Source organism: Dysidea avara, chromosome 9 (assembly GCF_963678975.1).
Source record: "Dysidea avara chromosome 9, odDysAvar1.4, whole genome shotgun sequence".
NCBI classification, from domain to species: domain Eukaryota; kingdom Metazoa; phylum Porifera; class Demospongiae; order Dictyoceratida; family Dysideidae; genus Dysidea; species Dysidea avara.
The window spans coordinates 20,230,735-20,257,820 of NC_089280.1; the positions used below are offsets into that span (position 1 = coordinate 20,230,735).

Sequence of the window (27,086 nt, forward strand, 5' to 3'; positions counted from 1 at the left end):
TGAACACTTTTATCATTGCCTGAGACACATTGGGTTTTGGATAAACGAGGGTCCACTGTAGTGTTGTTACTTTTAGTTATAGCAAACTAGCCAGTTACACACTTCCCTACATCAGTTGTGGGACTATTGGCACTTTCAACTGGGCTTCTCTTTTTTACCTTCAGCTCAGCCTTGTGGTTCATAAATGATTAGACAGAACTCACAATTTTAGCTGTAACATGTTATGAGCTCATAGAGTGTTATGTAACATTACTAGTATAACATGATTATGGCTTCATTTAAAAAGTATTAAGTATATACTACCCCACATAATGAATAATAACATGTTACATTCCTCGTAAGCCATAATCATTACATAAGCTATTACTTTAGTAATGTGTTATTACCAACACAAGCTATAGTAGCCATATAAATTCAAGTGGTTTAACATAATATAATGTATCACAACATAGCTACATTATATGAAACAGGACCTTTCAAACACATCTTTAGGTATATATAGGGCCGGTAAGCAAGTGCGCGGAATAACCTTACAACTCTCTCTGTGCTTTTGTGTAATGCTAACCTCAGCCTGGAAATACAAAATTTGTTGGTGATGAGGCTAATGGCAGCACCCCGGTCCCTGACCGTGTGGTTGAGGGCCAGGTGTCTTACAAGCAAGAGGGACATACCTTTCTTGTCTATAGTGTACAAGACTGCAATACATGGACAATATTGTCAGGCCCCTGCTATTGTCCAAGACCGATCACGGGTTGTCCTACCTGGCAAAGCCTCTAATTGGTTACTCAGCATCTTTTGGCCAATTGGTTAGGTACCCTATTCTATGGGAGGATGTGTTCTGTGGGAGAGGGGATTGTCCGACAGGCGGTAAAAGGTCTAAGGTGAATGGAATGCATTCACTTGAATGTTTGCTAAGTCCCCAGATCCTCACCATTAAAACAGTGACTACAAGACCAGTCCTTTAGCCAACGAATACATGTACAAATTTGTTGCTTCATGTCATATCCTACCTCTTCTATGGTGAAAATTTCCAGCTTGCCAGTCTGAACAACAAAGATACTATCATCAGGCTAAACACAACACAAAAAACCAGTGAAGTTTACTTCAGACTATAACTTAACTTACCTGCCCAGGTCTGAATAAGATTCCACCTGCTGGAACAAATTTAGTTTCCATATGCTTGCACAGTTCAATAAACAGCGGCTTCTCAAAATGTCCGAACACCCTTTGAAATAGAGTAGATTTAGTTAGTAGTTAATTGTTAGTGAACTCACTTTACACTCTTTAGAAGGTACAATACTTCTGATGGTATTTGAGTGTCATACTGCAAGGAATAAAACTATGTAGATGGTATGAAATTGATCATGAAAATAAGTGGTACACAAGAATAATAATGGAACACACACACACACCTCCTCCATAATATCCGCCTGCAACATCTCATCCGGAGGTTCTTGGTGTAGTAATTGTTCTGGAGTCTCTGCATTACCTGGTAACAAGCTACAACAAAAAAAAACATGTTGTCGTTGTCACAGTTTACCACATTAACACATACAACCTAGTTATATTATTCACACTATTAAAGCCATACCGAAATCTGCTCAATTCAGAGCCAGCTCGTTGACGTAAGTCACTGAACTACAAACAAACAACACTGTTACTACAGTATCACGTACTGTTATGCACTACCTTTCTGACTAGCTTTTTGCCATGTATAAGCACCCTGTCTCTCTTTCTGATGCGCTTTTTAGTCATTTCCAGCTTAGCAGCGGCATCTGAGAAAGATTAGGGCCATGAACAAGGTCACATTAACTTGGAGAAGCGTGTAGCTGATCAGAGAACAAAACCTACCTCGTTCTTTCCCTTTACCTACGCAGTAACATGTTATGAACGTCAACAGCGTCACCACAGCTGCAGTAGCGATATAGTAGGTGGCATTCAGCTCAACAGACAACCATAGCTCCCACAAAGAACCGAGGGACCAGCTCGCCATTACATTACTTCATACACAAACGAGGACAGGAACCCTAATTATTTTGTTGCGCTTGTAATAATTATTTCTAGCAGCGCGGTGTCTAAAACTGTATACAATATTTTAAGTGGAAATAAATAATGTATTTACACAAGTAATGGGAAACTGGTTACACTTAGATCATTGGATGGTGGCTGGGTTGATGGTGATACCGGCCTTGATGTTTCACTGACTTCTACAGCATCATTTTGTTGTTCCTCTGGCTCAACAATATGTAGAACAGGCTGAGGTGGCATCATCTGGTGCATTAATGCTGATCTATTGTTCAAGTCTCCTTGTAGAATTACACTGGTGTTGAGCAGGTGTGAGTAAGGTCTATTAGAGTCATGAGATAGACAGCCAGTAGTTGCACGTGACTCTGAGAATGGTGAGTTTTGAAGTTGACTATCTTGTAGTCGGCTGTGTAATCTCCTCAGACGATAGTGTGTGTCTTGTTCCGGTGATTCTTCTAGCTTGCCAAAAAGAGCTTCTAGGTAATCCAAAGTTGGGTTTGATTCTGGTGGCAAAGTTAGTTCTTCCTCAAGGAGAGTACTAATGTTGTTAAACTTTGCAGTCACTGTATGATCAGCTACTTCTTGTCTAGCCTTCAATTGTGCAACTCTTTGTTTGGCATCCATCAATCTATCATTGGCTGCCTGTATGTATGGTAACAGATGTATGTTAAGGCAAGCTCACATTTAAGATGCGTATTATAGTTTGTGCGTATGTATCTACTGTGTGTATTGTGCATGTGTGTCTGTATTTGCATGTATAACTGGTTAGTATTAAAAAAATTAAAGTATCACGGCATATCATGTTAAAAGAATATTAACACTGGAGTAACTGACTGTTATATTAGAATGTTTGACTGAGAAATCACAAAAATATTGTGGTTTGATTATTAAAATCAGTAGGATTTTTCTAATCACTGCATAGTGCAAAATGCAAACCATGAACTGGGGTCTGTGTGTATGTGTGTAATACATGAGGTGCAGGTGTGTGTACTCTTACACAACTTTACCTGTAGCACATGGGCATTCAGTTTAGCCCTTTCGGCTGCCCCCTCAGATCTCAACTTCAGTCCTCGATACTCCATATACCTGCGAACTTCATGAAGCATATGCTGTTCCTCTTCTTGGTGCTGCCTTGTGCTCTCCACATTTTCATGCACAATCTCTTCTCGGTACAACTTGGTATCTTCTTGGGCAAGTGTATGTTTCACCAAGTTGTTTTGTTGACTAAATTGTTGGAAGAACTTCTTGTCAGCAGTTCTGATCGACTGGTTCTGCAGTCTTAATGCTTTTCTGTGCTGCCTTTTCTTCACTACCATTTTTTTCTCAGCCTTTCTTGCTGCAGCTGCCTTAGCTTGAGTTTTACTTTCTTGTTCCTTCCAGTCATGAATCTTCTCCTGACGAGTTTTGTGGAAGTCGTTGATTCTTTGTCTTCCATCAAGTAAGTCTTGTCTCATTCTTTTCACTGTGTCAACCTTGTCTGTCATTGCAACAACTTTCTTCCTGGACTCGTAAACTCTCTCCACAGCTTTCAGTGCAGACAGAGTCATGGTAGTGTATATTCTATTGAAGACTCTCTCTTCCGGAGTTATTAACTTGTTATGCCTAACAATTTTCTTTGGTGGTAATTGCTTCAACATTTCCTCATATTCTCTCATTGCAGCTCTTACTGTTTCACCGTCTTCTTTCTTACTGAGCAGCATGTCTGCATAAGGATTACCAAACCACACGCCCATAATTTTCCCTTTAACTCCCAATTCATCATCACATTTGTTATCAATGGGACCTACTCTTTGGGATACCCTGGGTGGTGCTGATTTGAGTTCCTTCTTTGCAGCGACTGATGCAGCTATTTCTTTAGGAGTAACAGTGACACTGGGAATATCAGGTATGGTATCTGTAGTAGCTTTATGTACTTGCTTAGGCTTGTGCTTAACAACTTTGGCCTGTGTCATTGTAGTAACTCCACTTGACAAAAAAGCATCATCCTTCGATTGAGCATCACGGATATTTTTCTCAAGTCGATACAAGTTTATATGAAGTGATCTTCGATGAGGGGAGCTGCAAGGAGCGGGAGGATGATCACTGGAAGAGGCAAGTGAGATGGATGAAGGAACACTAGTTCTTCTCGACGTTGGAGGTGCAGACGGGATAATAGATGCAGCACTACCTACACTAATGGAGCTGTCCCAACTACGACCCTGTTGACCATGTTCTTGATGTTTGACAGGTCTGTCCTCTGATATTGGTGATAAATCAAATGTGACTTTTTGATGCACTGGTGACTTTACAGTATCTAGTATCTCAGCAACAGTTAAAGGAACTTCAGGAGTTGGTGGTATTGAGTCTTCTTTACCAGGCACATGTGTAACAACAATAGGCTTTCTGTAATATATAATTGTATCAAATAATTTGAATAAAGTATATACAAACCTTGGCATGGCTATTCCACTTTGCTTCAATCTTAGTCTAGTTAAGTGTCCTCGGATAAATCGTTGCATGATTACGACAGGCGAAAATTTAGCCAGAATTCTATTGATTTGTAAAAGTAACTCATATACCCTCCTGTGTTCTTCCAGGTAAGTACTGTGCTGCATAGAAATAACTGAAATACAACACAATTACAAAAATTAATACTTTAAAATACCTTAGGACATGGTACGTATGATTGTATTTTAAAAGAGGTGGACAAAGCAGCGAAGACGCCCTTTAGATAAATATCTTCAATAATTTCTTCATCAGATATCACAAAATGATCCAAAGCTTTCAGAGACCAAATGCTAAGTGAGAACACCAATAGACAATTCAACAAATAGTCATTCATTATCACTATACCTGTTAACTACATGGTGCCTGTAGTTCTTCATCAAGCTGATTGGTGTGTCATACATTGTTAGCAGTTGCAGCACTGGGCAACCATTGAGTTTCCTGATACAATCTTTGTTACCGATAGTGTTTCCATGTAGATATAATATACGCAGCTCTTTTAGCGAAGCCCAAAATTGCTTGCTAGGAAGTTTGTCGATCTAAATGGAACAAATTAAAAACACATGTATATGACGTTAAAGCAGCTTTACTTGGTTGTTTCTTAGGTCCAGTTTAACAAGGTTGATGCAGGAATAGAAGGCACTGATGTCGCTTATATAATTTGAAGAAAGGTTACAAATTTTTAATTGTGCACATGACAAAATGGTGAACTCATCCAAACTTCTGATGTGAGCTCCAACCAAGTTCATCCATGGCAGCTCTCCAAGGTTTAAGTCTGGCGGCGGCTCGTCTTCTTCTTGTTGTTGCTCTAATTCTTCTTCTGTAGGCACTTTTCTACCAAACGTGTGTTCGTACAAATAGTCGAAATCTAACTGACGCAGGAAGCCTTTCTGATATGCAGTCTTGACGGCATCGCGTTGTCTTCTTTTTAAGTCTCTTATTCTCTTTATTGAAGAATCCTCTTTTGATATTGGTGTAATCGACGACTGAAGCTGCACCCATTCAGGGGCAGCCATATTTCGTTAGTGCCTTCGTTGTCGTCAAGGCAACGTTGTTTACAAGTGTATACAAATTGTTGACGCCTACAGTAGCGTTGTGACCATGACCGAAAGTGTAAACGAGAAACTATGGAACGCTATCTCTCTGGATGGACTGGTACGAAAAGCTCAAGAGTTGGAACAACGGTTGCAATCTTCAAGAGAGGAGGCATTATTTAGAACAGCCAATTTAAATAGCACCACGGCCTTGTGGGAGAGAAAGTATAATGACCACGCGGTGTCTGATGATAAATCCTACACGCTTGGGGCAGTCAACGATTCAGATAGCAGCAGACTTGATCAGTTATTAGCTGATTACCAAAAGCTTGCTGTACATGCCACCGCCAATCATGCTGAGGTGAAGAGATTGAAACAAGAGCTAGCAGAAAAGACTTATGAGTTAGATAATCTTAAAGGATATTTTGAATACTGTGAGCTGTCCAAACAGAAGGAAACAACATTGGTATCTTCATGCATTGATGATGCACGAGAAACTAAAGAGGTGTCAAAAGCCGAGTCAAAAGAAGATGAAATGCAAGATAATGTCACAAAGGCTTTTTCAGTTTCACCAAGTGACAACAGTACTGAAGAAAGTACTGCCACTGTTGAAAAATGTGATACTATTGCCAATGCAGAACCACAACCAACTTATGACACACATGGAATGGCTTTACTAAAGATATTTGGTTACCTCACAACTTGGGATGTTTGTGTTATTCAGGGAGTGTGTAAACGATGGCAGAAAGTGGCTCAACATCCATCTCTGTGGCGTCACATAGAAATCAAAGACGTCATGATTCCTGTGAGTTCACTTTACAACATGGCACAATGGTGTACAGCTACAGAGAAAATACATATTCAAGGTATTATACCCACCCCTACATTGGATGATGAAGAACTAAATGCATATGTTGTTCGACAGAAGGGATCTTTCGAACCTGCCTTGGCTATCATCCTGCGTTCTTCATCTGCTACCCTGAGGTCTATAATCTTAGATGAATGTAACATCATGATAACACAGAGGGTATTTTGGTTGATCAGTGTACATTGTCCACAGTTAAATGAGCTACGTTATAGCAGTGATGAGTTTCCACCGACCCCAGCTGCCTTGTGGACCCTCAGTATTGGCTGTCCTAATATCACATCCTTGCACTTTCCACCAGTTTTTGCTAGCAGTTTTGTTGCTCACTTCAACGACCATTGTTTGGCTAGTATAGCAGATGGCTGGCCTTATGTTAGAACCCTATCAATAGGCAGTCCGAGTGTGAGTTCAGAGGGTCTTCATTTTATTGTAAAACAATGCCAATATCTGCAGCACTTCTGTATTATGTACTGCCAACAAATAACGGAGTCAACTGTTGCACTGCTTTGTAAGAGTGGATTACGAAAAATTCAGACTTTGACTGTGATGTTCACTCGGATTTCTGCGAAGGCTGTAGTGTACTTCATAAGGAATTGTCGCCAACTGAAGCGGTTTGAACTTCACTTAGGATACTCAGATTATTTTAACGAGGATCCCAGTGAAGACACAATATTGAAGTATAAAATGATAATTAAAAACTTTCAGGATTTACTAAAATACCCTGATATTCAACAAGTATTTAAACTAAAAACAAATTATAACTGAATTAGATGATCTAGTTTTCATGTTCCAACAAGTAATACTCTATCATATACATTATTATTTTATAGAAAATTTTCATTGCAAATTATTGCAAATTATTTACAAATAGATAAAGGGTACCAATCTCTAAGTTCTTTAGCTTGTACGATCACTTTTCTAATATCAACATTTGTAGAAGAGTAATGCTATGAGGACAACAACACACAATTACATATTATACATACGTACATACATCTATGCCACATCTATACACACTACAAAACAAGCTAAAAACAATGACACACACTGGGGCATACCCAGGGATGATGTTCAGGAACATTTTTGTTTACACATTATTGTAGGAAAATTGAGACTTCAGATTCCCATTATATCCCAGTCAAGCATTGTTTTCTCACATAAGCTTGTGGCACAGGGCTATTTTCCAAGTGGCCCTCTTCCAAGTCCCCTCTTCACACACCATTAGAGTTGGGTTGAAAATGGGACAACTCAAGCCAATGAGCCAGTACAAGATCTTCAGGACAATGGAAATTCATTTAAACCTCACCACAAAGTAACTAGAAGTGGATGGATTGTTAGACTACTACGGGGAATAGTTGGAAACACTTGAAATGTTTCGCACACACAATATTATTATTGTAAATACTGCTTCCCATGAATTTGTGTACTGTAAGTGGGAAGGTATATAGTAGGATATAATAACGTAAGCATGGTTCTGTGTTTTGTGATTCATCATGTCCGTATCCATGTGCTTGTTTGTAGTGTGTGTGTGTGATTGTATTCTGATATACTGTAGACTGTTGTGATCATTCTTAAAATTGTTTTTTAGTAAACTATAAGTGGTGTGCATGCTCAAGACACCTATGAAGCCATTCTAATGGCTTACACAATGAATTGGCCAATTTAGTAGCAATTAGCCATAACCGATAATCATTACAGCTGTTTCTGTTGTGGCATGATGGCCAAAGCTAAAGCCCTATAAACTATTAAAAAGTTGTACTAGGTAATTAGATTTGGTACCTTGGCAATGTCAAGACACATGGTAGTGTATCATGTGGCCAAGAAAGCCGGCGTGCCACATCATGAAGAAGAAAACATGATTTTCATGAATATGTAGCTTTGTACTGTCTTCTTGAATTGTTTGTGCTGCAAACGTCCTCAACCTTCAGCACCCTACACTAGATTTGAGCAACACTGCCTTATGCAATCGTGAAATACAAGCCCTCAAAGCTTTGTTTAGGAGCTTGGGGGCTGATTAGACTATTATTTTCACACTTTTTACAAAAACCATAATAAAATGCAAATGCGTAGTTCGATTTTGAATAGTATGCACTTTAAGAACGTATTGCAGCAAAATCACTTATCAAGTTTGGTGCAAATCTGATAAATGGTCATGGAGCTATGGATGATTATATTTGCATTAAAAAGGCCGACTTTTAGTCACGTCTACAGGGTAAACCGCCTATGGGAATAACTTAAAAATCAGCATGCATATAGGTTAACCATCATAGCTCAAACCTTTTGTAGTTTAAAAGAAGGCTGTTTATATTTAGCCGGTCAATGCAATTAAAGAAAATTACGGGTATAAGAAAATGGAAAATGGTGGCAAAACTGGGCCTTGAACCACCAAATAGTATAACAGTCAGACAATATTGAGTATATATTCTAATAGAACAGTCACTCAGTGCTGTGGAATCCCTTTTCAAAACTTCCTGCCCTGACTATGTTAAGTACTTACATGCACACTTAATATACGTACTACACTGAACGTACACCAAATACATTTTACCTGTAGAAGTACAATGTTTTCACCAAAGTCTCCTGCTATCAGTTCTCTTTTTATACAACTAAATAAATCACAAAATATATCACATGATCACACAGAGGCTTGATTTACGCACAGTATCATGGAACAGCAGACGTAGATGACAAAATCAAACCTCTTGCTGTCCGCCAAGAATGTGTCCCAGATTTGAATGACATCTGTACAGTATGTAGAGTGAAAAAGTAAAAGAACTTACAATTCCAACAATAAATACGTGCACACACAACACACAGTCTACAGAGATACATGCATACACACAAATATAACTCAATAAAAATCTAACCAGGTAATAAGAATTCTTGTGACAAAAGTAGTGTTATCCATCTGAATCCAAAGAATTGTGGATCAACATCTTTGCTTACCTGTGTACAAGCACAATAAACAAATCACACCATCTCGGACTAAATAGCAACACTGCCCATACCAAGTTCTCATACAAGACAGCATCTTTACGTTTTAGTAACATCATCATAGTATTCAAAGCACTTTCTGCATAGTACCAAGTACAATAATATAAGTAACATGACTCAACATGCTTACTATAACCAGTAGGTGACGAGTCAAGTGCTTTATTGAATTTGTCCCCAATTTCAACCATTATATGCGAGAAACAGAAAAATGTGTCTGCCTCGGCAAATTCTGAGGAAAAAAAGTTATAAAGGTTAAAATAGAGAATACCCACCTTGAGATTGTTTGTCAGGTTGTGAAGCAAATACATAATACAATGGTCCACAAATTTCATTCATTCCCTAAAGAGATGTATGGTACATGTTTGTATGCTACATACATGCCTACCTGAATGTATCCTAAGCCCTTGTGTACTTTTGTATGGATAAACAAAATTCTTTCTACAACCTGAAGGAAAGTATAGATATAATCTTAATGGGGAAATGGCTGTCACTGTTACCTCCCAGTGTGCCTCTTGTCCTTCTTTCAACACAACATGAGGCTCTGTATCAGACTGGCTTGATATACGAACCTGGAAAATGTATAAATACACCAGTAATATAGCCTGGTGAAATAAGAAATTAAATGTGAAGTAAGAGTTGTGCAGACACATACATATATAACACACGTACAGTAATGAGGGGCGAGCATACATTTTTAACTCCCTGTCGGGTAGATTCCACTACTTGTGAAGGTAAAACTGTTTGTTCCACTCTTCTTTTAAGTTTGTGTTTTGTTCCTACAAACAATGGGAATCTTCAAAGTCAGGCTACACAAGTGATAAACTCACCTCGGTACTGTGTACATGGGTAAGCAGTTGGCAGTTGAAAAAACGATATGTCAGGGTACAATCGTCTAGATGAGGATGGAATCAAAATGAAAAAATAAACAGGTTTCTATGTATACTTTGCATCGTGATCAATTTGTATTAATGTTTCATTGTCTTGAAAATACTTATTCCAGCTGCTGTCTGGGTTAGGGTTTAGTGGCTGTAATTATTGTTAGTATGGTTTACTGATGTGAGATAACAATAAGATCTCACATGATCATCGTCTACTGAATCATCTTCATCAGGAATGATAATGGTCTCTTTTACATAATGTTTGTATAGTTCTCTATTAGAACAGTCAGTTTCACAGTTATTATTTTACACATATACACAACACACTACATGCACACTTGCTTGCATCTATGTCTACGTACATAGGAATGCATGTGTGCAAGTGCATACATGCCTAAAACTGCACACACACACACACACACACACACACACACACACACACACGCAAAGCACAACACAGACCCACATACAATCACCTATTTTGTTTCAATGTGGTTTCCCACAGGTCTGTTTCTGGTGGGAGGTAGCTCAGAAGTAACTAAATAACACACAGGAGTTGCACATGATGTAATATACGGTAGTGTGGCATTCATTCTATAAATTGGCCAATTAAACCACACATCCTGTGTAGTATATACACATAAGCTACCAAATTCATAATATAACAGCTAATACAATGCACCAACAACAGGCCATGATCATGATGTCCCATGTATAAAATTACACTACTGGGGACATCTGTTTAATATTATTGTACACTATTTGATGTTCATGTATTTTGTTGGTTACCTTCCAGCATGTTGCTCTAATCCCTGGAGCATCAGGACAACCTGGTAACATGTTGGTGGACAAGTGGTAAAGTAACACAGTAGTGATGTACCTTCAAAACACAACTGTCTTAAATGGTCTAAATCCACCACCGGCTGTGACAATAATGTTTTGAATTGCTCTAGTCTGTAAAGAATACAGAGGAAATGCTTTCCATATGTTTAATGTGGTAAGTTTTGGTAGAAAACTGAGATTTCGATAATTCTTTAAAACACAACTTGTATCTTAGTAGTACACTGATGCTTACAGAACAACATATACCTTGCTGATTGCTTTGCCATATTCACACTACTCCACCTGCAATTTGGTAGTGCAATAAAAAATATTACTTTAAGGCACAATCTTATTATGTACAAAGTATACATGATCGAGACAATACACATATCTTGGAACTGCTTTATATTGTATAGTGGGGTTGCCAAAGGGGGTTGCAGTACTAGCTGTATAGATACGTTTTAGGATCTATGGTTTTATGAAGGTGTAGGAACCGTAACATACCTTAGCGGATACTTTGGGTAAAGGTCGAAGCAGCACAACAGAGTAGTTCAGCGAGTAATTCAAATAATCCGATTAATACACCGTAGCGATTCAGCGATTGTGAGCAGTGTTTCAATTGGAGTCGTAAAATATTTACTGTGTACGCGCTTAATTTCTATCCTGCTTTAACAACCAAGCGAGGCACGAAGACATCTCATTTATAGCGTGCTGAAATATCGTGTAAGCAGTTGTAGCTTACATTTTATCAGTGTGCTTTATTTGGAAATACATTACGGCATGGCCTTTCTATTCCCGCAAGTTTTGGAAAGACAACGAAAAGCAAACCTTCCAACTGCGATGAGGATTGGCGTGAGTTAGCATTTTTATTGTACATGTTGGTATAATTTTTGCATATATTTTATACCACCCTGTGTTTTGTGTTGCAGTTTGTCATAATCAATCAATCAGACAATGAAGTAGAGAATCCTGAAAATGCCCAGATAATTATGGAAAAATATTTTAACACATTGGAAGAAAATAATTCCCCACGCAACATCCTGTACTCGCATCTGCTGGAAATCTACAAGTATTTCTGTGAGTCCTTGCTGGAAGCTGGATCGGTTGAGAGTGGATCTTTTGACCATCTGATGAGCACCTTTGGACGTTCGGTTATTGACAGTGGATTGTTTACATGTTTGGCAAAGCTTATCCGTGCTAACAAGCTGACGTCAGTTACTGATACCTTGCAGCGTAACATCTGTCTGGTGGCAATTGACATTATTCGGTTGTTTACAAACAGAATGCACACCCTTAGCCATGCAGCACACCAACAATTAGTCACCGAAGAGGAAGATTTGCTCAAAGATTTCATGGAGATGCTGTTTGATGAGAAAATATCTGAGTTCTATCGTTGTTTGATTCTGTCGGTTCTTGTTGATTTGTCTTACAGCAAATGTGGCCTTGACTGGATCGTGAAACAAGAGCAACTTTTCAGTGCTATTCCAAAGTGGTTTTTGACCTACAATGATTTCTTGGAATCGGGGATGGTACTGAAGCCATCAGAGACTCTTAACAGCCAGTGCAAAGCCATGCTGGCTAAACCAATTTATAAAAAACTTGTTCGTTCATTAAAGAGTGGGTCACTCCATATTTTAACAACTGTGTTTTATCCTATGAAAAATAGTAAAGAAATTGCAGAAAAGATTGGTGGACTGTTAATGCAGAATGGCCTCTTTAAGGACTTGGCCACAAAATTTTATTATCTCTCGCTACCATTTTTGGCTCCGTTTCAACACACAGATTTCATGTTGTTCAATTCTTCAATTGCTATGATGGTTAATGGAACAATTGACGTTTGTTTAGAAGAGTTTTGTAAAGAGTTGCAGCTGTTTAACTGTTGTACACCGAATCCTAATGCCATTCTTTCATTACGTCACTGTGGCACAGATAACACCTTAGTTAGTCCAGTTGCTTTCTTAATAATGTTTGCCATTAGCATACAACAGAGAGTATTCCAATTAGAGCACATGTTACGACTGTTTGGCAACCTATTAATATCCAGTGACTGGACTAGGGATCTGCTGTGTGAGTGTGTGGGGACTGAATTAGTTGACATATCATTTTATGGAATAATGCACGAGCATTCTGTATACGGGGACATAAGAATGCGTAACTTGCGGCAAGAAGATTGCAAATTCCAACGGATAATGATATCCCATTTGATAAAGCCTCTTCTTAACTCAAACTTTGGCAAACAGGACAGTAGTGGTGAGTGGTTAATACTGTGTACTGTTTGTTTGCCTTGTACATACTTTACAGTGAATAACAAAAAAATTGGCGGGACTAAAGTGTAGGGAATTTAAGAAAATTTATTCACTAGTTTAGCTATTGTACATTGTTCAGTATTCGGCTGCGTAGCCACATCTGTTAAAATGTTGGATGCAAGGGACTCACCAACTTTCATTGTACACAGTACATACAGTGTGTGTAGACTGCTATCCATTTCAGTATAATGATAAAAATAAGGGAACTGGTTTATCAATGGCTTAATAACAGTGTACATTTCTTGTACTTACAGTCCAGAGTGAAGCTACACTTGAAGCAGCCCTGTTGTGTTTCAAGTACCACAAGGAGACTAACAATACTTACCAAGAACGTCTACAACTTCTCTCGTATGTCCACATTACTTATGTGATGCTTGTATGGTGTGCTAATCTGATTACAGGAGGGGCAAGAAGTTGCTGGTTAGAGCTGTGAAGAGTCTTGATAATAAAGACAAGACTAAGGCCATTCGTATTTGTACTAAAGGGTTGGCAGTCACTCCATTGGAAGCTGTTAAGCTGCAGTCAGCTCTTTACTAGTGAGTAAATGAATAGAGAAGAGTAGTTGACCCTTAAGAGCTGAGAAATGAGTCTCCTAGGTTTCCTTGTAACTCAGTTAGGAAACAACTCTTTGATGTGTACTTCCCTAACCCCAAACAAATCTAAGGTGTACTTGTGACCTTATTATATTAATAAGAACACTGCATTATAGTGACCAGTCAAGTAGGACCTCAGGTGTACATCATGACATCATTAATAATACCGGTCAGTCCCATAGGTAGCCTTATTAACAAGGCTTTGTATACCACACCTTTCTGAGGGTGTAGCCGTGTAGCAAGAACCCATGTCCAGGTATCAGCATACTCTAATAGGACAGTCACCTTAACCCTTAAACCCACATAGGCCAGAAAACTGGCCCAATTATGCATGTCTTGCACTAAGCGCCATAACTTTCGAAGCGTCCATCCTATGGCTATATACACAATTTATGTCATTCTACTTGCTATGTAACAAGGATTAAAATGATACCTAGGGTTTTACTGTTATGCTAAATGGTAAGGCCAAATCTAGCCGTGAAAATAATTTTTCGGTAAAGAAACACGCAAACCCTTATATACCTTTATTAAATGGTCAATAACTCGATGCCTATCACCTTGCAACAACTTCCATTTGATTCCCCGTAAAATTTTTTATCAGGCCATACACGGCTCACGTCAGTGAACTCACAATTGAAATTAAACACGTGACAAGAATTTGAAATACGGGGACACGACTAGTTGCTGTTCATCGCTTCATAACAAGTAAGCCACTATAGTTACAGTGTTCATTTAACCTTAGCCCAGTGAGCAAATCTTTACTTGATGTATATTTGTAGGTTGTAAGAATTAAGTTACCCTACCTAGTGTCGCCGAGTAGAGGTGTACTGATAATCGGATCGGCTAAAATATCGGCCACCAATATGGTAATTTTAACCAATATCGGTATCAGTACAGAACCGTTACCAATATCGGTATCAGTACAGAACCGATATTGCTACCAATATTTATACAGTAGCAACAGTTTGTACATAAACGGATTATATGTTGGTTTTCTACGTTATTCATGTGGCTCTTTAGTGCCAGTGGCTTATTGTTCACTCTGAAACAAGCGCTACTCTGCAAGAAGCCATATACTTACACACGATTCTAGTGCTTGCTGCTGCAAAGCTTATCACAGTCTATACAAATGAAGCAGTTATAGAGTACCTTGTAATAAAAAGAAGGGTCACAGGATAACCAAGAAAACTTGCTGTACCAGCTTTCTCACAAGCCATTAAAATGCAGAGTAATATATTAAGGCTCAATGGGAGTATGCATAAAAATGTTTGTGGGTGCCTAATTGTCTGGATTACACAATGGATGATATCCGCAATGACGTTTTCTGATGTCACAAAACAAAATGGCCGTGCTAGTGTGGGGACTTTGTACAGGGAGGTATTGGGCGAGGTAGTGTTTCCCTATGATAGTGTTTATAAATTCGAAAAAGGGCGAAGGTGAGGCATATCATGAACCATGATAGTGGGTTCATAATAGGGATCGCCCATGTTTTTTGCAAAAATCCTAATAGAACGCACACCTAAAAACCACCTTGAAAAGCATCCTTCAACTCAAAACAACCCTCTGGTGTTTCTTTGCAATAAGTATAGGCCCACTAGTAAGTATCAAGTGAAAAGGAAACAGTATGTGTATTTCAGACAAAACTGAAATATGCCCGTTTGTTCATATTATTATCTATATATTAATTCTCTTCGCCCACGCACGTGTTTTTCGAGCACTGATCCGTCATTCTTGGTCGGATTTCAATCGGATCGGTACCATTCAATTCTAGAATTTGAGACAAATCTTATGATCCAGGATTGGTGGCGATTCGTTGAACTACGGAAAATATCCTTAAAACCACCGTAACTACCCTAGGAAGACACGAATTCGTCCATAACTTTCTTGAGACCCTTATCGTGTTACCAGCCTTCCCCATCCCCCAGCCTACACTAGACTTTTCTCTCCCCTGTGGCCGACAGAACGAGAAACGTTAAAATCGAGGCCATAAAATTTTCAAACACAAACTCCTCCCAGGTTTTTCCCCCGATTAGCTTCAAACTCGCTAAATCAACTACCCGTCCAAATCAATGTGTCATAAGGTGGTTTTCGTGTCTATCATTACGTGCTAACCTTGGTTGCGAGATACTTATCACTGTCAATGGCCATTATAAGTTTACGATACGCGTATACGGCATCCCGTTATACACGCGTTGCCAATAGAAATCAGATGACGTCATGGTTAAAATTTAATATCTAAAAGCTTACAGTGAGATAGGATCAATCACTTTTTCATGATTTAACCAATCACATCAGCGAATTTGATCATGTGATCTGGTGTGTACGCTATCATCCGGCAAACACTCGCCAGTATAAAAGGAGAGTTTCGTATTGGGTGTAGCAAGTCTACGAGCGATGATTATTTCTATCAAGCTACTTGACAGAGACCACACAAGGAAGACTCACCGGAAATACACACTCTGCACCATACTGTGCTGTCCACTACAAGGATAGACGTCCTAAGGCCTATCCCGCTGTCCGCTAGACGAAGCAGTATAGCTACTGCGACAAGCAGGTCCGGGACTATAGACAGACCTAAAACGGAGGATTACTAGCAACACCACTGCAAGGAGAAGGATACAGTCAACAAAGGATAGTTTCGTAGTGGGTGTGGCAAGTTACCGTGGAATGATCACTCCGACCAGGCTGCCTACAATGACACCCTGCAGGATGACACCTTTGTGAACGAGGATATTCAACCACTCTAATAGAACATACATCTACCTTATACTAAGCCATGAATCGTTGGGACAAGATCATTTAGTTGCTATTGCAGTCTTCAATGTGTAGGGAGACACAGACACATTTTCACTCTTTGGTAACTCAACAGGGACAGCTGAAACTTAAAGAAGCTCTACTGAGCAACCACTCTTCGTATGAAGGATTCGCCTGGGCTATGCTGATATACAACTCTTCACATATGCTGGTGTTGACCTTCTTGCTCAGTACAGTCGATTAACTTGAATACCCATAATTAATACTGTACTGCATACACATTTTGTCATGTAATAAGTAAACAACATAACAATACCATGACTAGGATGTAGAAATGAAACTCCAATTCAGTGACTCAAATTGACAATACAATCTATCTATATAATAGCTCATTGTGGTAATGTACCAACCATTGGTCAACTGATCCTCATGCCACACTCAAGCATGCAATTTATGTTAGTTCATGCAACATCATCCAAATGAAGTAGATTACATCCCAATTGTGGTATTTGTCTGCTGCTCAAAACTAATTTATGTTTGTGCATGGTTGTAATGGGACCTGCATGAGTAATGCGCAGAAATTCCAGTGCACAAGGCCAACCTACATTATAAAAACTATAACATCAGTCACTCTTTGCTCATGAAGCCACCAACATTATAGCTAGATTTTAGTGCCAAACACAATTGAAGAGATTATGCGTGCACATCAATAGCTATGCATAATCATGACTTTGTTGGTATGCAATGATGTGATTACTCCTTGATCATTAGTAATGTTCAAACTTTAAGTGTATTCACACAAGAGCAAACAATTGTCTTAGTATCACGCGCATTTTGCACGGGTACACCTAGTTCTTATTATTCATAATATTATTATTATTCTTTCACAGGCATAGCGAAGTTTACAGGGAGAATCCTGGGATAAAAAGTAGCAAGGCTTGCTGAATGGATCATTGTATATGTCCATGACCTATTTTTGATTTCGTTTTCAGATGGAAACAGCCCAACCCGGGCCGTTTCTTCTTGCCAAAATGCCATTACGCTCAAGAAGCCGTACAAGATTGCACTCAAAGTTTGGTTTTTTGATGTGCGCTGCTTTTGGCTAATAGAATCTGTCTTTATTAAACATAAGCCAGGAAATTTTATCTGGGCTGATGACTTTGTTGCAAGGTGGTTTTTTTTGCTCCATGATTATTGTATGTGGGTGGGTTATCCAGATTAAATACTCTAATAGAGCAGTCATGTAAATACTCTAATAATGCAGTCAAGTGTACAACAAAAATCCTTGCACTGAATTTGACAGCTATTAAAGGCACCAGTAATGTAAATTGTAGCTCATATTAGGAGACTCTCAGTCTGTATGCATATTGCAATTTGATCAGTTTCATGTGTGTACTGAAATGTTGACGATGTTACTATGCAGAATGCAAAATTACACTATTCACAACAGTCTTCTTCATAATCCATTACTGGATTAATAAAAAGTACATAAACTAGATGAATAAAAAAATGGAAATTTTAAAATGGGAATAGGGATCGCTGAAAAAAGCCACAAAACAAGAAGGGATCGCTGGGGTGGTAATGTAAACCACAAATCTCTATCTTGACTCACTTCAAAATGACAGAGCATATAACTAAAAATTTATGACAAAGTCAAAATAGGGATTTGTGGTTTACATTACCACCCCAGCAATCCCTTCTTGTTTTGTGGCTTTTTTCAGCGATCCCTATTCCCATTTTAAAATTTCCAATTTTTTATTCATCTAGTAGTATATAATGCAATACAGATAAGCCTAGTTGTGTCCGAATTTAAAATTTTTGGTCTGCTTTCCTTGTTGGAATGCGTTTTGCATCGTCACGGTACATGTACTATTTCTTACCTTTATTATCTCGTGGTTCCAAGTGTAGAAAACTACAGACAACATTCATTTCGAATACTGCGTGCAGGGCCGCCCACAGGGGGGGGGGCAACTGGGGCATTTTGCCCCGGGCCCCAGCCTGAAAGGGGCCCCAGGAGGCCCCATGAAGGGCCCCCTGAATACCTGTTTAAAAGATTGATATACTCTAATAGAGCAGTCAGATCTAAATACTCTAATAGAGCAGTCACAGTATTCTTCAGAGGAGCAGTGTAGCAAGCTTATAGATAAGGAGATATGGTTGGTGATGGGTAGTTATTGTCATTGCCAGCAGGTTGTGACCTTTTTTTTTTTTTTTTTTTTTTTTTTGGTCTTTACCTTACAACTTGGGTCAAGGGCCCCACTTTAACTCTTTGCCCTGGGCCCCTTAATTTCTCTGGGCGGCCCTGACTGCGTGATAAAATTACTGAAGCCTCCACATTAACATGGCCATTTTATCAATTATGACATCAAATTTCGTCATTGTGGATATCGTCCATAGAAACCCAAGCTGTATTTGAGTACAGCAATGAATACATGCATATGTTGTTGTAGGGTGGGTAAATGTACACTTTAACTATAATGCAAATATCGGATCAACTATCGGTTATCGGCTTCTTTTGGCGGCATCAATATCGGATATCGGTACATGACAGAAACCCATATCGGTACATCTCTATTACCGTGTGTGCCCATATTGTGTAAACACGCATTCCCCAAAAGTTCTCTGCTGGTTTAAGGGTTAATATAACAGTCAGGCAAATAGTAGCTTTACTAATATACTGTTGATAACAGATTCGATTTCAGAAAGTTTCCTGGGGGCAACATGTTTAGTAGAAAGCTTACTACGAGATAGTTAGAGCAGTCATTCTAGTACAACAGTCAGATAAATATTTATTATTTATATTGTGATAAACTTTTGAAATCACTCTCAGATTTAATCTAAATTTTCCTAGAGGAAGACCCCTCTAAGTATGCTAGTGTGCAAACACTAAGATTTGTCTCCCCTATATTACCTAACTATAGTGTTATTTGGCTAGGCCATGGAATCACTGAAAGTCTGTCTATGCCCCTGCACGTACAATGTATCCTCATAGTTCTCTGGTTAACTGAACACCTCAGTTATCTGAATGGCAATACTGACTGTTCAATTAATTTAGTTATTGGTGTATGTCTTGTTAGAGTAAATGTGTGTTCTGTTAAAACTAAGATTAAGGGGGCAGGCAACTATGTCCTATGGCTTCCGTGGGTTTAAAACATGTCTTTATGTGAAGCTCTATAGCTAACACAGACACTATTATCTAACTGATCAATAACTGATGTTGTAGTTGAAGCCTTGAACATCTGTTTAGTGCAAATCTGAGTAAAAATCTTCAAAGCATGTGTAAAATATGGCGCAGTTGTCATTTTTCAGTAAAATAGATTCTTCTTCTACAGCTGATGATGAAACTCTCTAAAAATTTTTGCAGAGGCTTGTCATAGTATTATCTTGAAAAGTATGGAATCAGATTTTTGTATGATGTTATTACCCGACTACTAGAGCACCAGAAAACCGAATCAATTTTTTCTTATAAATATTGAGAATTCCACAGCTAATTTGAAAAAGAAATTCCAAAAATTGCTTCCATACTTTTGTTACAAATCCACTTAGGTAGCTGATTATAAAGTTTGAACACCATAGAACTAAAACTGAGAGACTAGTTTTAAAAATTCCATAACTGTGTAGGTTTCTACAACTTTTTGGTCTTAAACACAAAGCTGAAACTTTTAGTGAGTATTTTTAACTGGAGATGATGATTTCTTAGTGCTATAAATGCATCTGATACAAAAAATAATGGATAGCAAGCAGGGATCAGTAGAAAGCAGTAATTTTCAGGCTGTGATATGTGGACAAATGAGGATCAATTGTATTATTGTGTTTTTTTCTTTTATCTTACACAGCCTCAGGGCACAATGTCACTATGTGGTTGGGAATTTTTCCAAGGCGGTCCATGATTGTACTCGGTCGATGATGATGTCCCCTCATTACTTCAGTGATGTCCAATGGTTGAGGGCAATGTGCTTCTATCAGATGGGAATATATTATGCCACTTGGGTGGATCTGAGGTGAGCTATGGGATGGTGACTTGTGATACTGTGTGATTTGTTTTGTTAGGTGTGTGAAGGACACGTTTGATAAACAGTCTAAGATAAAGAAGAAAGAGCATAAACAATACCTCAGTGAGGTTGAAAAACATCTTGGCTTCGTCAGCAAGTGACTGGAATACCATATTTGTGCTGTTTGGAAACTGCATAATGTGCTGTTAACCAATGTTTTATTTTTAGCATGCCTGGTTTCTAAAAATAGAAAGTTTTAAGTTTGGGAAATTATGTTACTGCATATCATCTGTCTGTATGCACATGAGCAAAAGTTTCGACCTAAAAGCATTTCACACTGTATATGGAAAGCTTGGTGTTCTGGGGTCATGCCCCTCAGATTTTGGCAGCTCTTACTGCATGAGCACAGGTAAATTAAGTACCGTTGGAAACCTTACTTAGTGGCCTATAAAATGTAAAAGTATCTTGATCTTTTGTTACATGCATTGACCAACAATGTAAGATGAATGGATGTTGATGTGATGTACCAGATAGAGTATAACAATGATCTGTGCTACTAGGTCAATGGTGGATTGGGGGTGCTGAAGTCAAGTCACCCCCCTTCAAATTTTTACCATGTATTGTTGGCTAGTAGAAGCTACAGGAATGTTAGGATTGTATTTTAAGAATATCAAATGAAAAGATTGAAAGGACAAATCTTTTCTCTAGGTTTCAACATATGAACACTAAACTACTCTAATAGAACATCCAGCCATAATTATTATTGACCTATATTATTATTATATGTGTAAGCTGGAAATGAACCTCTTTTTTGACACTATATGCCAAATATCTTGCTATACCATTTGCTTAAATGCATGTATGGTTCATGACAATCACATGTTGACCTCATTTAGTAATCCTTCATTGGTAGACTGGTGAGCAGTTGCTATGAGAATAGCTAAACAAGTTTTGGTGAAGAATTCTTTACTGTTTGATAGGATTTCCACTCAGAATAGGAAGGTGCTTCATTTTGTTGTTTTTGGAGATTTTCACACAGATTTACCTTCAAGTTAAAGCAAACAAGTGCTAATTTGTTATTGGAATGTTTGCAGCAGTTGCTAGCTATTAAGTACAATTTTAACATGTGTAAATATCAAAAAAGTTGCCACGTGACCAAAAATCCCTTCCACTACAAAATAAGATGATGCCTCAGCCTTTTTCAATTGTTTCTGATGATTTTCACGCAGGTTGACCTTAAGATAAATAAGTGCTAATATATTATTAAACTGTCTATTACTTTCAATATCAGTGCAATTTTAACTGTAAATACCCAAAAGTGGTCATGTGACCAACAATCGCATTACAGCTATTATAATAAAGGATGTGCTATAACACTATACAGATGTAGAAGTCTTCATTATAAGACACTAATCGTGACTTCAGTCACCCTACAATACAATGATTTTCTAATAAGCTGCCCAATTTAACTATTATGGTATTTTTGGTCACGTGACCACTTTTTGTATGTTTTGTGTGTTAAATTTATGCTGATATCCAATGCTACAAGCAATCCAATAATAAATTGTTTGCTTTATCTTAAAGGTCAGGTTGTATGAAAATAACAAAAGGAAGCACCTGAGTTGTAAACCCTATGTTTGACTGTTTGTTTACTTATATACATGATATGTGTACCCTTCCTCAATATATATTTAGATTAAAAAATTTTCAGCTTGTGGGTTATGGGAAGGATATAATGCTAGGTTGCAATTGCATGCTACTTTTGGTATAGAAAATATGTATTGAGCCTTATGATCAATTGGTAAACAGAGGGTTAAATGTCAAGTGTGCTACTTCATAATTTGCTTCAGCATGGCAAAACACCATTGTTAAATCACACTGCTAATGGGCAATTATTGCATGTTATCCCTCCTCATATTGATGTGAACACGTGTGTGTGCGTGCATGTGTGTGTGTGTGTGCGTGCGTGTGCGTGTGTGTGTTTATGTAGCTAAATGTTCAGTTCAATGCTGGAAGCATGAATGCTACTGAGCTGGTAGTAGCAATAAAGTCCATAAGGAAATTTTGAAAAATTGACCTAGCTATTTTAGTGCTAATTTTGGCTGCAAGTTGAAAAATTTTATTGAATGTTCAAGCTACAAAACAGAATTAGCATAAGGTCCCCTGCACAAGCATCACAAAATAGCAATATAAACATAATATTACAGATAATCTTGGAATGCGGTGTGCTGCTGGTATATAGTCACTAGGGTGTGGATAGAGTCAACATGATAACTCAATTTAGAACAAGTGACTTAAAATGACATGACAAACTGCAGTGTTTCAGTTATAATTATGCTACTCTTGACTGTTTTATTAGGGTAAATGACTGTTCTATTAGAGTATCTAGATTTCTAAATGTAGAGGGTGCTCTAACCGTGGCCCACCTAGTTCCCTTTGCGCTATAGCCCGGGTAACAAATCACTGCATCAAGATGTTTGAATTATCTAGCTATGTTCAATGAGCAACACTATAATTGAATTGGGTACTGCCCCCTCCCCTCCCCCGCCCCTGGACTATCCCCAAATCAAATAGCCGCATACCGGAACTAGATTTCGCGAATTTCGCGGTACAGTAATTCGGTACACGTCACGTGATAAGCTTGAAACCTTCAGCTTTGCGTGTCGGTGGACGATGGCCATGATGGCGGAACCTCAGGTAGTCCATAAACCTCAGGAAAGAATGAAAGAAGGGCATATACTTCAAGAAAGTAAGAGTCGTTGTATTGCTTTTGTTGTAGCTATTATTGTACCCATGTTATAGCTACTCAGTTTCTGTGAGTTTTACATAATATATGTACAGTACGGTTTTCCTTTACACTCGTTTGCCCACTGGTCTCAGACCGCTTATTTCTTTTGTGTTCCCGCCCCTTAAAAAGCGGTCTGGCTACGCGAGACTATCGCTAGATGGAATCATAGACAGTCCTGCCAACCCTCACGGATCTACGGGGTGAGTCTCACGATTTCACTATCAAGCTCAAGGTCTCACAAGCAGTAGCTCTATACTCACGGGTTTTCAGTTAGACCTTCTAATTCTCACGGATCATCATGGTTAGCTAGGGTCTAAACTAAAGTCTGCAGCAGTGAGAAAGTAGCTACAACACCCACAGACTGTCATTAAACTTGCTGTGTCACCTTTTCTTTCCGGGGAATATCCCAGGGCTTGCCCCCGGGTAACTCAATTGTACATGTGGCACAACTATGTAGTCTCATGCACAGCCGGGCTCGCGCTAATGCGTAAACACTGTCTGGTTACAATGCTCAAGTTTCTTGGGCCTGGAAGTATGATCCAGCCAAAATATTGGCTGGCCAATCAGAATTGAAGAGTTGCATAATTGCATGAATGTATTGGAAGTATACGAAAAAGCAGACTATTTATTAGAAGTTACTCTCTAGAATATTTAAGACATTTGTTGTCAAGTTGTTTTTTCCAGTCTTACCTGATGAATCGTGATTTGATATTTCTCCTGAAATGAAACACAATTTTCTATAAATACGCTAAATGAAGAGATCACATCTAGTAAACGCCCTATTTTGAGTTTTACTTTATTCCTGGCCATTTTTGAATGGTATAGTTTCAGTGTTTTAAAATGATTATGCAACTCCTCGATTCTGATTGGCCAGCCAATATTTTGGCTGGATCGCACTTGTGGGTGCAAGAAACTCGAGCATTGTCACCAGATGGTTTTTGTGAACCTGGCTGGGCACGAAACTAACAACTGTAAGACTTAAACATTAGGCAATAAATAGAGATACAATCACGTGATTATAAGCAGAAAAACAGTGGGGATTTAGGCAAAGTTGTGAAATATTGGTCTTGAACCTTCTACTAACGTTAGTGAAATGGACATACAGTGACTGGGCTTGGGTAAAAGGTCAGAACTCAAGAGGCGAGCCTATTTACTAAAGGTGAAAGTGCTTGGAATAGCTAGAGTGACACCATGAGCACCTGCTCACCTGGCTAGGTGTGTAGTATGTAAATTGGTATGATTCGGTTGCAAAGTGTTCAGCATCAAAACTTGATTATTTTATTAGTGAGAGTTAAGGATACTGTGAGAGTTAATTATACTGCATGCATTTTAGTATGAAGTGAGATGCAATGGTGAGACCAGAGGGTTCACTGTCATTAGATGCCACAACTGGTGCATTTAGATTTATAAGCATACCTACGTGCACATCTCGGTAATCTACTTCGTAGTTTGTAGTATGCTTCCAAGCTAATTCAATCCCACAAGTTGTGTAAGATTTGCTAGTGTGTCCATGGACAACAGGCAAGAGTTCTACTCAAGTTTCTGTCACTAGAGAGGTCACACCCTGGCCCAACCTATAGCTTGCGATAGTCACGACGGCTTCCAGACCACTTGAATCCATGCTGAAACTGCAGTTCATCTGATACAGTAGCTATAGGCATAGAATCTATAGTACAACTTAAGCTATGACTTTGTAGCACCTAAGATGGGAATTTGGAAATTTGGTAGAAGTTCAGAAATCTACCCAGAAATTAGAAATTTGGTTGGCAAATTTCCACATTTCAAAATATTGTCGATGTATTTTGCACATGAAGGTCTCCCCGGTACCTAGTCTGGTACATCATAGACCCTATTCACTGTAAGTAGATTTGTGATTGTGGCCAAACTTACAAGTCAAAGCCAAATTTGTGCTAACATACATTGCACCCCTATGGATGTGAAACTAATCATGTGAGTGCATATGTTTCTATAGAAAGGTAATGGTCCTAGTTTTATGCCTGAAAAAGTCTGTGTTTTTGTTTATTATTATATGAAAGAGAAAGCCTTTAATAAGTCTGATACATTGTCTGTAATGTGGATTTCATAAGTATTTCTGCTGGAAAAAGTTACAGACACAGGATGCTTTTCGTGTTTTGATTCCTGGTGAGCCATTGTTGTCTACACATTTTCTCTAAAATACTGCCAATTTTTGCTCACTGACCATTTTCTTTTGTTATATGGTGTGTACATAAATTGTATTTTAAATTGTTTCGTGATGTTGTAATTTTCGTCACCAGTTTTCATCACCCATAACAAGCCAACCGAACATGCTGTAACAATAACATTAGACTGCTTTGCAATAAATAACAAGTCCCAACATTAAAAGCTTTCATCATTAAGAGAATGCGTAGACAAATTTGATGGCCATTTTACTGTGGGTGTGAAGAACAGGTGGCACTTATTAGTTTTATATCCGTAGGGGTGTATTATCTATGGTGCCAAGTCAACAGTCAAGGATAAAAATTTTTAACCTACAATCGAAAAGTATTGAAATATTGTCACTAAGTTACTGGTCAAAGATCGAAAAAGGCTCTTAGTCACAGATCACAGCAAAATTTTGGTGGGTCAAGACCAGTACTGGTCAAGACTTTGGTCATGGTCAAATTTGTCTGCAGTGCATGGCTGTGGCCCAGAGCAGATAATAATGATTGGCCATCAGGCATTTACAGACCAATTAGCTCAAAGACCGCCCAATTACCTTCTAAACCAGTCAAGCATGGCTGACCTTTTTCCACTAAAAAGAATGAGAACAGAAAGCTCCTCTAAAAAGTTACCTCATTGGGGAATTGAACCTACGTCCTTCAGCAGCAAAGTATATGTTGTGCACCTTTCTGTACCACATATTCACACACTCTTTTCAACAGCTATTTTAAATGTCCTGCAGTATGATCAGTAGTGTTGCACCAATATCCAAATTAGCTGATTATTCCAATAACTGATATTAAGCAACATAGTTAGCCGATACCGATAACTGATCCGATATACACTAATAACGCTAACACTCATCCTCATCATTATTAAATGACTCGTATTAGTGACATAACCATTGATATACAGCTCATTCTAGGTTACTGTAAATGAGGAAAAATTTGTCGTCAAAAAATTTTCGTCGCTGGCTGTATCGACGAAAATGAAAACGATGAATTATTTTTAAATATATTATATGGATAATTTGTGCATGCAAATATTAACGTATAGCTAGTTATTCAGTCAAAAATTTTTTGCCGATTATGCAAGTGACGAAAATATGTAGCGTCAAAATTTTAATAGTCGAAAATTTTCTACGTCGAAATTTTCCTGATTTACGGTAAAATGTAAAGTTGAATGTATATACTAGGCCACAAGCAAAAGCTACTTATGTTGACAAGGTTTTAAGCACATTTTACTACTGCTGTACAGTTGAGGCAAGTGGCTGGTGCTACATAGAAACCTAAAACCTCAGTTTACTTTGGTAACAGTTTATGATGGGCATGGCTTGTAGTCACTGCTAAACCATCGACACATAACTTAAC

At 38.4% G+C, this 27,086-nt stretch overlaps 6 protein-coding genes across 6 annotated transcripts in view; 3 read left to right on the top strand and 3 right to left on the bottom strand.

Annotated features, from left to right (window-relative positions):
- The window catches only part of LOC136265520 (patatin-like phospholipase domain-containing protein 6), a 40,366-nt gene extending 38,317 nt beyond the window's left edge, over positions 1 to 2,049 (bottom strand). Inside the window, exons 1-7 of the mRNA XM_066060390.1 lie at positions 1,852 to 2,049; positions 1,690 to 1,775; positions 1,592 to 1,638; positions 1,413 to 1,500; positions 1,275 to 1,324; positions 1,126 to 1,225; positions 1,011 to 1,070 (exon numbers count right to left, since the gene is read on the bottom strand). Of these exons, the coding sequence (XP_065916462.1) occupies positions 1,011 to 1,070; positions 1,126 to 1,225; positions 1,275 to 1,324; positions 1,413 to 1,500; positions 1,592 to 1,638; positions 1,690 to 1,775; positions 1,852 to 1,993 (573 nt within the window). The 5' untranslated portion in view covers positions 1,994 to 2,049. The remainder of the gene's footprint in view (positions 1 to 1,010; positions 1,071 to 1,125; positions 1,226 to 1,274; positions 1,325 to 1,412; positions 1,501 to 1,591; positions 1,639 to 1,689; positions 1,776 to 1,851) is intronic.
- A 37-nt stretch (positions 2,050 to 2,086) lies between these two features.
- LOC136265522 (leucine-rich repeat and coiled-coil domain-containing protein 1-like) lies at positions 2,087 to 5,635 on the bottom strand. The gene is made up of 6 exons (XM_066060392.1): positions 5,100 to 5,635; positions 4,858 to 5,048; positions 4,670 to 4,802; positions 4,456 to 4,613; positions 3,033 to 4,407; positions 2,087 to 2,667 (listed from the first exon to the last, which is right to left on the bottom strand). The coding sequence occupies exons 1-6, from the start codon at positions 5,523 to 5,525 to the stop codon at positions 2,119 to 2,121; spliced, it is 2,832 nt and encodes a 943-aa protein (XP_065916464.1). The 5' UTR covers positions 5,526 to 5,635; the 3' UTR covers positions 2,087 to 2,118.
- On the top strand, positions 5,519 to 7,984 carry LOC136265529 (F-box only protein 41-like). Its single transcript, XM_066060401.1, has one exon. It carries the CDS (start codon positions 5,611 to 5,613, stop codon positions 7,171 to 7,173), a length of 1,563 nt encoding a protein of 520 aa, XP_065916473.1. The 5' UTR covers positions 5,519 to 5,610; the 3' UTR covers positions 7,174 to 7,984.
- On the bottom strand, positions 7,209 to 11,860 carry LOC136265533 (TBC1 domain family member 13-like). Its single transcript, XM_066060405.1, has 18 exons — positions 11,607 to 11,860; positions 11,370 to 11,405; positions 11,161 to 11,234; positions 11,070 to 11,110; positions 10,757 to 10,818; positions 10,482 to 10,554; positions 10,346 to 10,428; positions 10,230 to 10,294; positions 10,093 to 10,178; positions 9,900 to 9,971; positions 9,788 to 9,847; positions 9,675 to 9,741; positions 9,533 to 9,631; positions 9,417 to 9,481; positions 9,276 to 9,354; positions 9,069 to 9,150; positions 8,957 to 9,014; positions 7,209 to 7,355 (listed from the first exon to the last, which is right to left on the bottom strand). The coding sequence occupies exons 2-18, from the start codon at positions 11,387 to 11,389 to the stop codon at positions 7,266 to 7,268; spliced, it is 1,176 nt and encodes a 391-aa protein (XP_065916477.1). The 5' UTR covers positions 11,390 to 11,405; positions 11,607 to 11,860; the 3' UTR covers positions 7,209 to 7,265.
- Positions 11,556 to 21,091, top strand: LOC136265525 (uncharacterized). The gene is made up of 6 exons (XM_066060396.1): positions 11,556 to 11,954; positions 12,032 to 13,352; positions 13,663 to 13,756; positions 13,810 to 13,944; positions 20,592 to 20,756; positions 20,806 to 21,091. Exons 1-6 carry the CDS (start codon positions 11,883 to 11,885, stop codon positions 20,906 to 20,908), a joined length of 1,890 nt encoding a protein of 629 aa, XP_065916468.1. The 5' UTR covers positions 11,556 to 11,882; the 3' UTR covers positions 20,909 to 21,091.
- A 2,288-nt stretch (positions 21,092 to 23,379) lies between these two features.
- LOC136267571 (uncharacterized) overlaps positions 23,380 to 27,086 on the top strand; it is a 28,400-nt gene continuing 24,693 nt past the window's right edge. Inside the window, exon 1 of the mRNA XM_066062731.1 lies at positions 23,380 to 23,496. Within this exon, the coding sequence (XP_065918803.1) occupies positions 23,421 to 23,496 (76 nt within the window). The 5' untranslated portion in view covers positions 23,380 to 23,420. The remainder of the gene's footprint in view (positions 23,497 to 27,086) is intronic.

Bases quoted from the DNA above. Each gene is read 5' to 3' on its own strand.
- LOC136265522 (XM_066060392.1), bottom strand. From the start codon at position 5,525: ATGGCTGCCCCTGAATGGGTGCAGCTTCAGTCGTCGATTACACCAATA. The intron at 4,803-4,857 runs GTATAGTGATAA...GTTCTCACTTAG, and splicing joins AGGCACCATGTAGTTAACAG to CATTTGGTCTCTGAAAGCTT. The intron at 4,408-4,455 runs GTTTGTATATAC...TATATATTACAG, and splicing joins AGTGGAATAGCCATGCCAAG to AAAGCCTATTGTTGTTACAC.
- LOC136265529 (XM_066060401.1), top strand. From the start codon at position 5,611: ATGACCGAAAGTGTAAACGAGAAACTATGGAACGCTATCTCTCTGGAT.
- LOC136265533 (XM_066060405.1), bottom strand. From the start codon at position 11,389: ATGGCAAAGCAATCAGCAAG. The intron at 9,848-9,899 runs GTAACAGTGACA...ACTTTCCTTCAG, and splicing joins GACAAGAGGCACACTGGGAG to GTTGTAGAAAGAATTTTGTT. The intron at 9,742-9,787 runs GTAGGCATGTAT...ACATCTCTTTAG, and splicing joins AGGGCTTAGGATACATTCAG to GGAATGAATGAAATTTGTGG.
- LOC136265525 (XM_066060396.1), top strand. From the start codon at position 11,883: ATGGCCTTTCTATTCCCGCAAGTTTTGGAAAGACAACGAAAAGCAAAC. The intron at 11,955-12,031 runs GTGAGTTAGCAT...TTTGTGTTGCAG, and splicing joins CAACTGCGATGAGGATTGGC to TTTGTCATAATCAATCAATC. The intron at 13,757-13,809 runs GTATGTCCACAT...ATCTGATTACAG, and splicing joins GAACGTCTACAACTTCTCTC to GAGGGGCAAGAAGTTGCTGG.